General features: G+C 38.7%; 1 protein-coding gene across 1 annotated transcript in view; it reads right to left on the reverse strand.

Annotated features, from left to right (window-relative positions):
* Nucleotides 1-15,012, reverse strand: part of LOC123745134 (GTPase-activating Rap/Ran-GAP domain-like protein 3) — a 311,764-nt gene that overhangs the window by 25,103 nt on the left and 271,649 nt on the right. Inside the window, exons 15-17 of the mRNA XM_069300473.1 lie at nt 10,592-10,648; nt 3,868-3,982; nt 1,311-1,409 (exon numbers count right to left, since the gene is read on the reverse strand). Of these exons, the coding sequence (XP_069156574.1) occupies nt 1,311-1,409; nt 3,868-3,982; nt 10,592-10,648 (271 nt within the window). The remainder of the gene's footprint in view (nt 1-1,310; nt 1,410-3,867; nt 3,983-10,591; nt 10,649-15,012) is intronic.

A 15,012-nucleotide genomic window follows, 5' to 3' on the forward strand; every position in this document is an offset into this window, starting at 1 on the left:
TGTTCATAATTTATTGCTGATTATTTTAGATGGAATATATTGTTTAACACCAGACATTATACATGGGTGTAATACAGGTACAGAATGGACCATGTAGTGGAGCTGATACCTTTAATGCATTACAAGAGGAAATGAATTAGCTTTTATCTATGTGATAGTTAATAAGTTTTATTTGCATTGATCACTTTAAGGAAGCTTAAGTGTTTTGTTTTTTAATCTTTTTCCTTTCTTTGATAGGCAGTTATATTCATTATGAGTTCTTTGTTTACCAGTTATTTGATTGTGATTTCTGTTTTTTCTTTTAGATCTGATGATGAATACGAGAAGTATTCGAAACGTTATGGATTTTAAAGTAAAAAATCTGAAACAAGATGTTCAGTATATCTCTGGTTTTCCTATTCATCTTAAAATTAAGATTCCCGAAGGGAACATCGAGCATAAATAAATATATATATATATATATATATATATATATATATATATATATATATATATATATATATATATATATATATATATATTCACGGTGAACCCCTGGAAGAATGGTAGACAGTTGGTGTGGGACTACACTTGCGTTTCAACTTTAGCCAATACCTATGTTGACTTCAGTGCTACACAAGCAGGAGGAGCGGCCAATCACCGGGAAGCGGCCAAGTCACGTAAATACAGAGACCTTGAGCACCACTACAATTTTGTCCCCATTGCCTCAGAGACACTTGGCGCCTGGGGTAAAAGTGCTGCTAGCTTTTTGAAGGAGTTGGGGTCTAAGCTAATCGAAACAACTAGAGACCCTAGAGCTGCCAGTTTTCTTTTTCAGCGCCTTAGTGTGGCAATCCAGAGAGGAAATGCTCACTGCATCCATGGTTCCTGCCCGCCATCTGAGGAGCTGGAAGAGCTGTACAACTTGTGACAAGCAGCCTTGCACCCTGCATGTAATCAATATTGTAACTTTTTTTGTGTAATGACATTTTCAAATAAAGTTAGATAAATATACACACATACCAAAAGAATAGGGGTGGTAGGAGAAGAAAATATCAAAGTGTTCAGTGAGGATCCACAAGGTCTTCTCTGAGTACTCTTTATTTTCTTCTCCGAGGCTATGGGTCCCTACACTTGCACTAGAGGTGGTACCCCTTCTATATATATATATATATATATATATATATATATATATATATATATATATATATATATATATATATATATATATATATAAAGCTAAAACATGCATTATATAAAGACATGCAATACATATCGAAATACTACTTTAAAAACACTGTCTTAACACCTTAAACATGAGGATCGAATACCTTTATCAGCTCTCAGGAGAAGAATCCCGTGGGCCTCGACGACGCTTAGCTGTTTGACTTGCACACTCTTGTCGAAAATCAGCCGGTGTGCAACACCCTCTGTTGGGAGGGAATTTGCTTCAGTGGTGGAGCTATCAAATAGGGCATCAACTTCCCTGGCTTCAGAAGGAGGGAGGGGGGGAGGAATTGACTTTAGTGCAGAGGAAAACAAATGGGGGGAATTAGTTTTTGTTTTATTATAATCTTTAAAGTGGCTTGTTTTGTCCTGTTCGTTCTCTAGTATTGAGCAAGTCATCAGATTCATGTGTTGTTTGTTGCCTAGAAATTTGTTAATTTGGAACCTTTTTCTGCTCCATTTTTTCCTTCACCTGCGCCTCCTAATCTTTTTCCAGTGGCATTCATTGCTCACCACTTTCTCTTCAAGTTCCCTTTACATTTTAATCTTTCCATTTCTCTTAATTTAAAATTCTCTTTTTTATCTTTAATTTCACCCAGATATCTTCCCCTCATATCTTCATCTATTGTTTAACCTCCACCAATTTCCTTGTTCACTTATCCCTCTCTGCGCCCTTCCCTCCTTCCTCTGTCTTCCCCTCCATCCTTCCACTCTCTCTCTCTCTCTCTCGTTCTTTCCCCTCCCCTCAAAACAAAAACATCACCGCTAACTCCCAGTTACTCCCGAAGGCTTTAAAATCCCCCCAAATCTGTATTTTTTTGGGGGGGTCTTGACCGTGCCGTAATCTGATTGGCGAAAGGTCATCTTGTTTATGTTTGGGAGAGTGTTTGGTCAATGTTTCATTGCGTTCTTATATATATATATATATATATATATATATATATATATATATATATACATATATATATATATATATATATATATATATATATATATATATACATATATATATATATATATATATATATATATATATATATATATATATATATATATATATATATATATATGTATATATATATGTATATCACGAAAATAAACACGTGATTAAGAATGTGACAATGTCAGACCACGGAGGAAAAATGAAACAGGAAATTTCCTTAAGTACTTTCGTATATTAAATACATCTTCAGAAGGTGAAGATGTATTTAATATACGAAAGTACTTAAGGAAATTTCCTGTTTCATTTTTCCTCCGTGGTCTGACATTGTCATATATATATAAATATATATATATATATATATATATATATATATATATATATATATATATATATATATATATATATATATATATATATATATAATATATATTAACTGTGTTTTATCTCTGTCTTTAATTAAGAGTAGAGCTCGATAGAAATATAATTGAAGTCCCTTAATGGTTGATATGAACTAGGACCTGTTATCCTGCATCAGCTAGTTTGTAGCCTGGCCTTTGAAACTCCTCAGATTTTATTATTTATTTGTATTATTATTATTATAGGTATTATTTGTTGTTAGATAAATATGGTCAGTTGACTTCACGAATGGTGGACAGATTTGCATACAAAAACTATATGAGAAGGATGGAACATCAGTCTTTATTAAACTGTCAGGGACGGAAACCCACGTCTCTCATGAACTCGTAGTGACCAAACACCTGTCTTACGAACGGGCAGCAACGAAATACAGTCAGTCTTGAAATGAACGATAAGAAACACCTGTCACCTGTGAATTGGTGTGGATTCGAGTCCTTGATCAGGGAGGATGTATCCATGTCTCTAAGGAATCCCTGTTCCATAGAGAAACTTAATTGTTCAAGCTTGTCCATCCTAGTGGTTAAGGGTTTGACGAGTCGTCTTCCAGGGCAACTCGAAGACTAAGACTTACCATGTGAGAAGGGAAAGCTCTCATCTTGCTTGCCGGAGTCGCTATAGTCATCTGTTCAGGTATCTCACCTGTAGACACAGTAATTACCTCTCCATCCGAGTCAGTTGACAGGCTGCTTCTATAGCTGTCTATAGAAACAGCTATACAGCTATGCTATATATATATGAACAGCTTGTCTGTTGGTTTGTTATGATGTCATTTGAATTTGCACATCAGTCGATGTTTTTTTTTAATGATCTTTTTTTTCTATGTGCATCATTCTTGCTCTTCTTTTTTTTTGTTTATTTTAATCTTTTTATATTCGTCTTATTCTGCCTGTTTCTGGTTCCATTCCTTACCTATTGTGGGTATTTTTTTTTATCTTGCGCTTTAAATTTGTCTATTCATTCAAAGCTAAAGCTTTTCTTGTTCAATAGAGTTTATGATTTTTAAGTTTTTTTCAAGAAATTCTGAATATTTTATTGGAAGCTTGAAATTTGCACAAAGGTGAGTCACTTTTTTCCCAGCAACGCTTGAGCGCCAGCAGCTCTCAACCTCGTCCTCTGAAGAAAACAAGGATTCTCCAACGATGCTCAATCTTGACCTCACTACAATTTTAAAGCATATGAAACCCTGACTCCTTGACCCCGAACAACCACGTGACCTTACCATCGACCTCTGACACCACGTGGATCGCCAGGATACTTTCCTCCTTACCCCAACAGTCAAGAGTTGTCCAAGGAATGCTCACCCTCGACGAGGAAGACTCCCTCAATGGTGGCCAAAAGCAGGCGGTTCTCCCCCCAAGAGTCTCCACACACCACCTCGAAGGGGAAATCCGGATAACAGCACTGAGGCTCCCATGGCTGCAACAGAAAATAGATACCGGAAGGTTTAATGTTATTTTGGGGTGAGGGTGGGGGGGGGGGTGGTTGTAGGTAGGGTGAGGGGGTTATGGGGGAAGAGTATAGGGTGGGGGTGGTTGGGAGATGGGGGGAGGGGGCTTTTACCTGTAATTATTGCAGAAACATAGATGATACCTGCATCCCGCCTGAGGCAAGTCGAGACAACAAAGCCCCTTCAACACCGTTCCGCGTGGAAATTGAACCCGGGCGGCTGCTCCCTGCAGGTTCGCGAGAAGAGAAACCTGCACACCCAAATGTGGGTATGTGGAGGCGAGGTGTGTGTGTGTGTGTGTGTGTGTGTGTGTGTGTGTGTGTGTGTGTGTTGAAGGTGTGGGGAATGTGGATGGAGACGGCCAGGTGTGTGTGTGGATGACATATATGTTAATGTGGATGTGCTTACTGCCTGATAAAAGAACAAATAAAGGGTAAAATGGTCACAGAAAAAATAAATATATATATATATATATATATATATATATATATATATATATATATATATATATATATATATATATATATATATATACACTGAATACAAGTGTATTTGCAACAGGGTGGAAGCAGACCAATACGGACTGCATGGGTTGCATTGCGGAAGCATAAAGGGCTGGCATGCAAGACACAACGAGGTCAGTGACATCATCAAGAGAAGCCTCGTCTCAGCTAGGTGCCCAGCGGAGAGAGAACCTCGCATCCTAGGGGTCCAAAACCCGGATTTCCCAGCACTTCGCCCTGATGGCATCACCATATACTCATGGAAGGAGGGTAGACAGTTGGTGTGGGACTACACATGTGTATCCACCCTGGCTGACACCTATGTACACTTCGGAGCTGATCAAGCAGGTGGGGCGGCCAACCACAGGGAAACAGCAAAATCACTCAAGTACAGGCGACTGGAAGGTCAATACCTCTTTGTTCCCATAGCGTCTGAGACGCATGGCCCCTGGGGCAAGAGTGCCTTGGGATTTCTCAAGGAATTGGGGTCCAAGCTCATTGACGTCACCAGAGACCCAAGAGCTTCCAGTTTTTTATTTCAGCGTCTCAGTGTGGCGATCCAGAGGGGAAATGCTTGCTGCGTCCTCGGTTCCTGTCCAGAAGCGGAGGAGCTTCAAGAGATCCATAACCTTTAGGCATTTGTCTTGTATGTTTTGTAACCTTTAAATACACAATAAAGGAAAAAAAAGGGAAGGGGGTGGTAGGAGAAAAGCACACAGAAACTGTATTGGAGGGAATATACATTCCCTCCAATGCGTTATGTGTGGTTTCCTCCGAGGCTATGGGTCCCCCTTCTTCCAGCCAGAGGTGGTACTCCCTTCCCTATATATATATATATATATATATATATATATATATATATATATATATATATATATATATATATAATATATATATATATAATATGAAGATGTACGATGAAGATTTAAGGGTACACCTCGCCGAGTGTTAAATATTACACCCAATTAAGATGAAGACGAGACCCAATAAAAAAATAGTTCAATTTGTTCAGCCTTGCAAGCCAAACGTTAATAGTAGAAATAATACAAGTATTGCAAATTGTCAAAAGGAGTGACAACAATGATTTTAGAAAATAACCTCAGCGTTATCCAAAATTAAAGACGCCAAAAATTGCTATTAAAATTATAAGGAATTTCACTAAACAAAGCAGAACATCTTTTCATTAAGAGGTGGGAATAGGGACCAAGAAAGTTCCTCAAGGTGTGTGTGTGTATACAAGGCTCAGGAGAGGGTTTAGGAGGCAAAGTTAGCAAACCCATTTTTTTTGTATTTGGTTTCCTATTTCCTTAAAATTTTGATTAACATCGAAATACTATTTCCATTTCTATTTTTTCCCACTTTTTTCATAAGTTTCTTGAGCATCTTCCCGAAAAGAAAAGGAAAATTTTCACTATGCATATGGTATTTAGAATATTTTTTTTTAATGCTATTTTATATTCGGATATAATTTAGTTGTGGCATGAATTTTTCTAAAGGATTGTATTTTCATAATACTGATCAACTATCAATAGTTGATCAACTGATACTGATCAATACTGATCATAATACTAATACATAAGATTAGTTATTCGTGTTGCCTTATCTTGAGATGATTTCGGGGCTTAGCGTCCCCGCGGCCCGGTCTTCGTCCAGGCCTCCTTTTTGTTACATACCCCCCAGGAAGCAGCCCGTAGCAGCTGTCTTAACTCCCTGGTACCTATTTACTGCTATGTGAACAGGTGCATCAGGATGAAAGAAACTCTGCCTACTTGTTTCGGCCTCCAACGGGGATCGAACCCGAAACCTCAGGACCACGAATTCGAAGCGCTGTCCACTCCCACAAACTCCATGAAGAGTTAGTTTCCGAATCATCTATTCCCAATCCGCGCTCTGGCGATGGCCTCTCGGCTTCGTCGAAGAGAGTTACAATACTTCAATCAGTTTGTTTTATGACTCGCAAAGTCACTTTTAAGACGGTTCCTTTGCCAAAGAATGGCGCTATTGTTGTGGAAGTATGGGGGGAGAAGCGGGGGTTGGGGCAGGCCAAGTCAAGGGAAAGCGGGCAGTCTGGTGCCGCTGTATTTAATCCCTGCCAGTAGGCGCTCCAAAACATTAGCTAGCTTTTTTTCCCAGTTGGCTTCATATTATACTCAGTTTTTATGCTCTGTTTTAGCTTCATCATCCTGTTTCGCTTTATATTTATATAATAATATTTGTTCTCGTATTAACAGAATATTGTATGCAACAACGATCACAAAACACTGATCCAAGTATGCGGAAAAAAAACACATGTGAAGAATTAGAGAATGCTGAACGCATTTTCGGCTCGATTCCCTTTCATCAGAGCATGCTTCTTGCTCTTCATTAGAGCAAGAGTCATGCAAGATAGTCATACTCTCTGTCTAGCTCTGATGAAGGCGAATTGAGCCGAAAACGCGTTCAGCATTCTTTAATTCTTCACATGTAGTTTTTTCCGCATACATGGATCAGTGTTTTTGTGATCATTGTTTTATATATATATATATATATATATATATATATATATATATATATATATATATATATATAATATATATATATATAATATATATATATATATATATAATATATATATATATAATATATATATATATAATATATATATATATTATATATATATATATATATATATATATATATATATATATATATATATATATATATATATATATATATATATATTATTTCACGGTGAAACTCATGTGAGTAAACCTTACTCACTCACACACTCCCCAACAAAAATATAAATTCCCCACGGTGAGCTTGGTCGAGCCAGATGACATTATCTATCTGTTCTCCATTGGCCTGGACGAATGTGAGTCTCTTTGCGTCACTCTGCGATTAGCGTTGATATGACTGTTATGGATCTATAAAGTGAGAGTGATCGCAAGATGGAAGGCGGCTCTTATTCTCTTATGTGTTTCTAATTCCCAGAAATATGGCCTACGGTTTGCACCCAATGGCGTGGAATTATTGCCCATTAAACTTCGCCATATTGCAAATTCTGACACGTCAGAGCGGTGTGGAAAGAGGAGTGGATGGGTGAGGGAACAGCCATGAGAGACAGGAACATAGGAAGAGGAGTGAGGTGTGAGGCAAGGTGGTGAGAGGAAGGAGGAGGAGGAGGAGGAGGGTGGTGTTGAACAAATCCACAAGGGCCGTGACGAGGATGCTCCCGGACGCAGGTTCGAATCCTCGTCACGGCCCTTGTGGATTTGTTCATTTGAGGCATCACGTTAGTGTGATCTCTGTGTGTGAGGGTGGTGTTGGAGTCAGAAGGGAGGCCTTGAGGAAGTAATAGAGGGCGGAACCATATCTTGAAGTTATCTTGAGATGATTTCGGGGCTTTAGTGTCCCCGCGGCCCGGTCCTCGACCAGGCCTCCACCCCCAGTAAGCAGCCCGTGACAGCTGACTAACACCCAGGTACCTATTTTACTGCTAGGTAACAGGGGCATAGGGTGAAAGAAACTCTGCCCATTGTTTCTCGCCGGCGCCCGGGATCGAACCCGAGACCACAGGATCACAAGTCCAGTGTGCTGTCCGCTCGGCCGACCGGCTCCCGAACTAAGGAAGAACTGTGGAAGGAACCGCTAAGTGAACGTAAGATGAAAAGAAAGTGAGGGACCAGTTAGAAAGCGTTTTAAATACGGAACGTGAAAAAAAAAACAGAAAATATAGCAGTTTGACGGATCGGGTCAGTGAGAGGGACAGTACTGTCCCTCCAAAGTACTGTCCAAAAGTTCCAAGCAAGAGGTACAGAGCCAAAGACAGTACCACTGGAAGAGCTCCCGAGCGTGACGGCCTCATAAAGGGACAGAACACGCTGAAGGTTATCTTGAAGACAAGATAACCGGCGATCAAGCTATTGTTATCAGCCTCGTTCAACCGGAGGAAACGTTAAATCATCTTTTATTATACAATATATATACAATATGCATTTCAGATACACGCAAATGCAGACAGGTGATGAAGGCAGAGCTATATATATATATATATATATATATATATATAAAAGAAATTACCGTTAAATGCAAGCAAGACGATGGTAAACAAGCCAGGCAAACTGTCAAAGCACACTAGTGTAAACAACACAATTTGCTGGGCAAAATGGCTCAGTGAACACCCAGACACCGAAACTATGTCGTGCTATGACCAGCCGTCTGAGGCAACAATGGTGGAGCCGAACGCCTGAATGTGACTGTGTGAGATGGTGAATGGAGACCTCTGTTTCAACTTCAGGAAGGTATTACCATGTGTAAATTATAAGGTGCCAGTAAAGGTCCTGTAACCGTGCAGAGATAGGTCCTGTAACCGTGCAGAGATAGGTCCTGGAACCGTGCAGAGATAGGTCCTGTAACCGTGCAGAGATAGGTCCTGTAACCGTGCAGAGATAGGTCCTGTAATCGTGCAGAGATAGGTCCTGGAACAGTGCAGAGATAGGTCATGTAATCGTGCAGAGATAGGTCATGGAACCGTGCAGAGATAGGCCCTGTAATCGTTCCGAGATAGGTCCTGTAACCGTGCCGAGATAGGTCCTGTAACCGTGCAGAGATAGGTCCTGTAACATATCGCATGCTGTGCGCTATACATGTTTAAAACGAACAAGACGAGATTTTGTGAGCTACTGAGAACTATTAATTTTAGTTAAAAGTTCAAATGTTGATATCGCTCTATGTGAGAGTATTGCAACATCCGCCACTAGAGCACAATCACGGTGTTCCTCACCATCAGTGTGCCACTAAGAGTCGAGATTAATCCTAAACTTGGAACACTTTTAACACTGAAAGTTTGTCAGGGCAGCAACGTAACACATGGCCCTGTATGATTAATCATCCCGTGTGATGGGGGGGATTTGTAGCATCACGTAGCTATAGTTCTTGACACACACTGTACTCCCCCCCTTCATATAGTGTAGGGCAGCTGCACAAATGTAGATGTACATAAACAAAAAAACATTGAGATGATGATCATTCTATGAAAATTCACAGGTACACCGCAAACTTGGACGTGCGACTGCAAATTCGTTTATAATTAAATCATTAGCAAAGAAAGATTATGTAAGATGCTCTGAGCAAAGACTCGAAGCGAGGCAGTGACATTTTGTTATGATAGTTCTGGAGAGGACGCAAGAGGAAAAACAAAAAAATAAATGTTACAAACAAATGAATACACACATAAACAGATGAATCGAAGATAGAACAAACAAGACAATACACTTGAGGCAAAGACAGATGCTATGGAATTAAAATATACTAACCTACCCATTGTCAAACTGGCGACAGATATAAGACAATGTTATACAACAAAATAATAACATGCCTGAAAATTACACAAAGTCAATAGTAGAACGACAACAATAACGAGACATTTACAGTGAGAGAGACACATTTAGTTACGAACATTACAGACAGACGGGCTCAGAACTTGTTCGGAGAGCTGTACGAACACTTTTGGAGCGCTAGCCAAACAACTATACAGAACACGTACATAAAGCAAGTTACAAAGAATACGAAAAGAAAGCTAAACGAAATTACAAAGAACACGAACAGAAAGTTAAACGAACAAAACACGTTCGGAGAGCTAGACTAACTTTTACAAACGCAGAGAGAGAGAGAGAGAGAGAGAGAGAGAGAGAGAGAGAGAGAGAGAGAGAGACAGACAGAGGGGGAAACACACAAGAGGTACAAACAATGTAAACGAAAATGGGGCGAGCAAAAAAAAACGATAATTAACCGTTACATAACAAAGTACAGACACACACACACACACATACACACACACACACACACACACACACACACACACATACAGGCATACAAGCATCAACACAGAAACTGAGATCAGGCAATTTCGGGGAATGGGGTGAGAGAGAGAGAAAAAAAATAAACATACCCTGAAGCTGAGAACGATGATGTTATAGGCGCTGGGGGGAGGGGAGAAACCGTCTGCCCCTTCTGAGACGGAAAATGACAGAGAGAAACAGCTAGACAGACAGGCAGACAGATGCAAGGGATAGCAGGCAGGGGAGGACATACCCTTGCGTGAAGAGCTGTGGTGGAACTGGAAGGGGAACCATTAGAGCCCTCTGTTAGCTGGGGGATGGGAAGAGAGAGAGAGAGAGACCATTTTATAGAGTTAACTTGAGAACTAGACAAAGAGTTAGAAGGTTGCTTAACGGTGCTGTGGAGCTCTTCAAACATTTACATAAATATTGGAGTTCTACTAAGAGGAAGCCTTAAACATGGGGCTAGAGGGAGATGGAAAAATAAAGAAAACACATTATGCTTAAACATTTTGAGGAGAAACATTTCCAAAAAAATTGAAGGACACTGTCCCAAACATTTCAAGGAAGGGTTCTAAACATTACACAAACTCTAATTAGCGATTTAAAAAAAAACACTGTTGCAAAGTTGCTTGAACACCTGATATAATGTGGGATTTTGTAAACATTTCACAAGTTTCATATGTATATCATGAGCTTCTAAACACTGAAGGAACAGGTGCAAAGGAAGGCACCTCAACACTACGAGGATAGGGTTCTACTGTGTTCTTACACAGTAAGAATCGCTAAATATATGTCTCAGAACTCACAATCTGAAAAAAGGTTTTGGATGTTTAAGAAACAACGAGCATTCCATATAAAAAGTAGGCGGACACATAAAAGTAATTAGTCCTGAACATTTTACAAAGATGTTTATCAAATAATACACAGATGGGTACTGAGGCTTTTCTTTAGCTACTCCTTAAATTTGTCTTTTAAAGAAAACGAGTACAATTGTTATTACTGAGGGTACAAATTATTAAAGTAAATACATATAACAAAATTGTGTTAAAACCAACAATTTAAAAAATTAAAAAAAAAGTCTGTCTACTAAAAAAAAACTGGTTAAATGTCCTGAAAGTTTTTTTTTAATTTAGTGAATTACGGCAGCATATTTCAAAATAATTTAGAATACAGGATATATGCACAGAGAGGTGTATTCGGCTTCTCTATGTATATATATACAAGCACGAAATATATCCTGGGCCAAATTATACTTTGTAATTTGATCAGTGAGTAATAGTAGTGGTGGTATTATTTAATAAGCCTGTAATCACCTTCCCTCCGGATCCGAAGATGCTTAGGTATGCTTTAGTGAAACACTACTTCCTTCAGCACACGCATGAGGCTTATTGCAAGTATAAAATTAATTTTTGGAAAGTTGATTTCTTTTACTGTCTAAATTAAAGAATATAAATCATGCAACAAAGATCAATAATCGCTGATCTATTAATTTAAATGCTCAGTAAAAAAACTTGAGCAGTGAAATATTGGCTAGAGTGCTTTCGACCCTATCAGGCCTTCGGCAGTAGCAGAGTGACTAAAGGGAGAGAGGAGAAACAGTTTTATAGACCAGTTCATGGGGAAATAACCGGCAATGTTTTCAATTATGTGTTATAATAATTCCGGATATGGCAGGGGTTTCAATTCTTTCAAGAGGTTTCAAGAACTCCCGGTTGCAATTCTTTTTACCATGTCGTAGCACAGTCGGTTAAGGCAGCGTCTGGGATCCTCTCGGACGTGGGTTCGAACCCTCATCACGGCCCTTGTCGATTTATTCAGGGGTTTCAAGATTTTTTAATGGCAATATTGCCTTCAAAAATAATAATATAGTAAAGCCCATTTTAATGAAGAACGTGCCTCCTACCACAGCAAGATGTGTGTATTTGATCCCATGCAAGGATTATGATTGTATATAAATTGAACAAATGGGCAAACAACTTGATGCATTCCATTTCCAACATAAATATTTCATTAAGACGTTATAACAATCTTCCTTTCGCATTGTTCCTCCAAGTTCGCCTTTTGCTATCACGTCACAGATTGGAGTGCATAAACAAATCATTGCCCATTGCAACGGTTTCATTGGGGCAAAATTTGATTGAGTCAGTTTTAATCGGTCACTGTCCTCCTGATGCATTAAATGTTGGCTCTGGTTTGTTCTGACTGCATCAGATTATAATATCTAATATTGCACAAATGTTTAAGGTATGGGGGGTGACTGTATGCAGATGATAAGTCACAATTACAGGGCTGAAGAGTTCATTCCCATCCCACACAACCTGAAAATGAAGAAACGGCGATGTTTTGCTCCATCCTTGACCATTATCAAGTCATGTAGTAGAGAGTGGAAGGGACAAGTAATGCTAGAGAGTGACTTGAAAGGTGAGATGAGTTTACTGCCCGAAACGCTTTGCGTAATAGTGGCTTTAGGCATTGTATGTACTAGCTCTATCTATAAATTCATCAATATTTGTATCACCCCTTGTATGTATGTACTTCACCTCCATAAACATTTGAATTTGAATTTTGAATTTGAATTTGAATTTGTAAGAGAAAGGTGAGATGACTCTAAGAGAAAGGTGAAGGTAAGAAAATGACAAAAGGTAAAAATAAGAGAAAAAGTTCAGAATAAAGAGAATCGGGAAAGGTTAGAAGCATGGGAAGGAAAAAGGAGGAAGACGAATAGAAAAGCTAAAATAAGAAAGTTAGAAAAAATAGGAAAGTAAAAATAAATAAATAAATAAAAGAAAACTGTAAAAGACCTAAAGGGTAAGAGAAAAATCTAGTAACATAAGAGACAGAAAGGGAAGATATCCTAGAGGAGGCAAGGCTATGTCAGATCACGTTTGTTAAGAAGGTTACGTCAGCATTTACAAATATACTTTGAAAGGAAAGAATCAACAGCAGCCAAAGCCGGACTATGCTTCATATTGGACATGTGGTGCATTAAAGCCGATCTCACAAGACGATCTGACAGTGAAGAGTAGAGGTTGGAAAAATTATTTTAATGGACGATTAGGATGATTAAGAGTCCCAACATGAATTCTATAGGATGATTAGTGTCCCTAACAGGGCAGAAGAGAGCTTTATGAGTATATCTACAGACTTAACACTGCTTTTTGTGTTCTATTAAGTCGTTTCTTCATTTTCCAGATGTGTGGGTTCGGTATCAGGGTAACCAACTCTCCGGCCAAGTATGGAGGGGTGACATGACTGAAGTGTACACGTGGATGAATAGGCACAACTGGGGGATACTATAATACATAACTGAGCATGATGACTGCTTCTTTCCCCTTCAACTGGCCCATAAAACTGTTCCTTTTTCTTTCTGTGTGCCCCTCTGCTACTGACAAAAGCCTGATAGGCTCGAAGTGCTCTAGTAAATATTTCACTATTCAAATGTGGTTATTCTGCACAAATCATTATATATATATATATATATATATATATATATATATATATATATATATATATATATATATATATATATATATATATATTGTATAGTAAATAATGTTGTGCTTCCTATGCAAAGTTGCCAAATAAGCCGAATACCTATATTAATAAATGTGTCTTAATCATTTTGTATTAAGCATTGATATATACATTTAACATTAGTAATATGCGTTTTGTACATTGGTAATCAAAGCTAACGTAGCCGCCACACCTACGCTAACGAAACAACCACAGATACCCTACCTTACCACCCACACCCAACCTAACTTACACCCAACCTTAAAATGTTGAGTATTTCTCAGTACTGAGCAATCTGAGTAAAAATCGACAGATAACAATAATAAATTAAGCAATCATTCAAATGTCAATATCGTGTTTTTTTTTAATAAATACAAAGATACAGCGATAAGCTAAACAAAACAGTGAAAGAACTCTGCCTACTCAGACGCGGGGAACCTTACTAGTCCAAGTCGGACCCCCTTAAAAAAAATTCACAATGGCTCCATTACCAGCAATATTAGTTCCAAAATAATGAGTGACATGTTCACGTAGTTGCAGTCACAACATTGTCAAGCGTCACATATGCATCAAATAACTGTCAAATCAATATCCGGTATCAAAATGCTTCATTATTATTATTATTAACAAAGCTTATAACTCTAAATCCAGCTATAATAGCATTATAAAACGTTAACGAGTTGTTTTAATTATGGAGAATGGAGCACTGGTCATTAATGACGGGTGGTGGTCATCACTGTGTTATATTGATACATTCGCTCTCATCAACCGTCATGTATAATCACAGAATATTATGTGCAATTTGTTGGACTTAATTCAGTGTTTCCGTGAGTGAAAAATATAGCTGTGTACTCATCTAGTTGTGTTTGCGGGGGGTTGACCTCTGGCTCTATGGTCCAGTCTCTCAACTGTAAATCAACTGATGTACAGATTCCTGAGCCTACTGGGCTCTATCATATCTACATTTTTATAGAGCCCAGTTGGCTCAGGACTCGTGTGTGTGTGTGTGTGTGTGTGTGTGTGTGTGTGTGTGTGTGTGTGTGTGTGTGTGTGTGTGTGTGTGTGTGTGTGTGAGTGTAAGTGTGTGTGTACTGGTCAAATTTGTATTTACCAAGATGTGCTCGCATGGTCAGGTATCAGCTCCCAGCAACACCTTCC

Source organism: Procambarus clarkii, chromosome 44 (assembly GCF_040958095.1).
Source record: "Procambarus clarkii isolate CNS0578487 chromosome 44, FALCON_Pclarkii_2.0, whole genome shotgun sequence".
Lineage (NCBI taxonomy): Eukaryota > Metazoa > Arthropoda > Malacostraca > Decapoda > Cambaridae > Procambarus > Procambarus clarkii.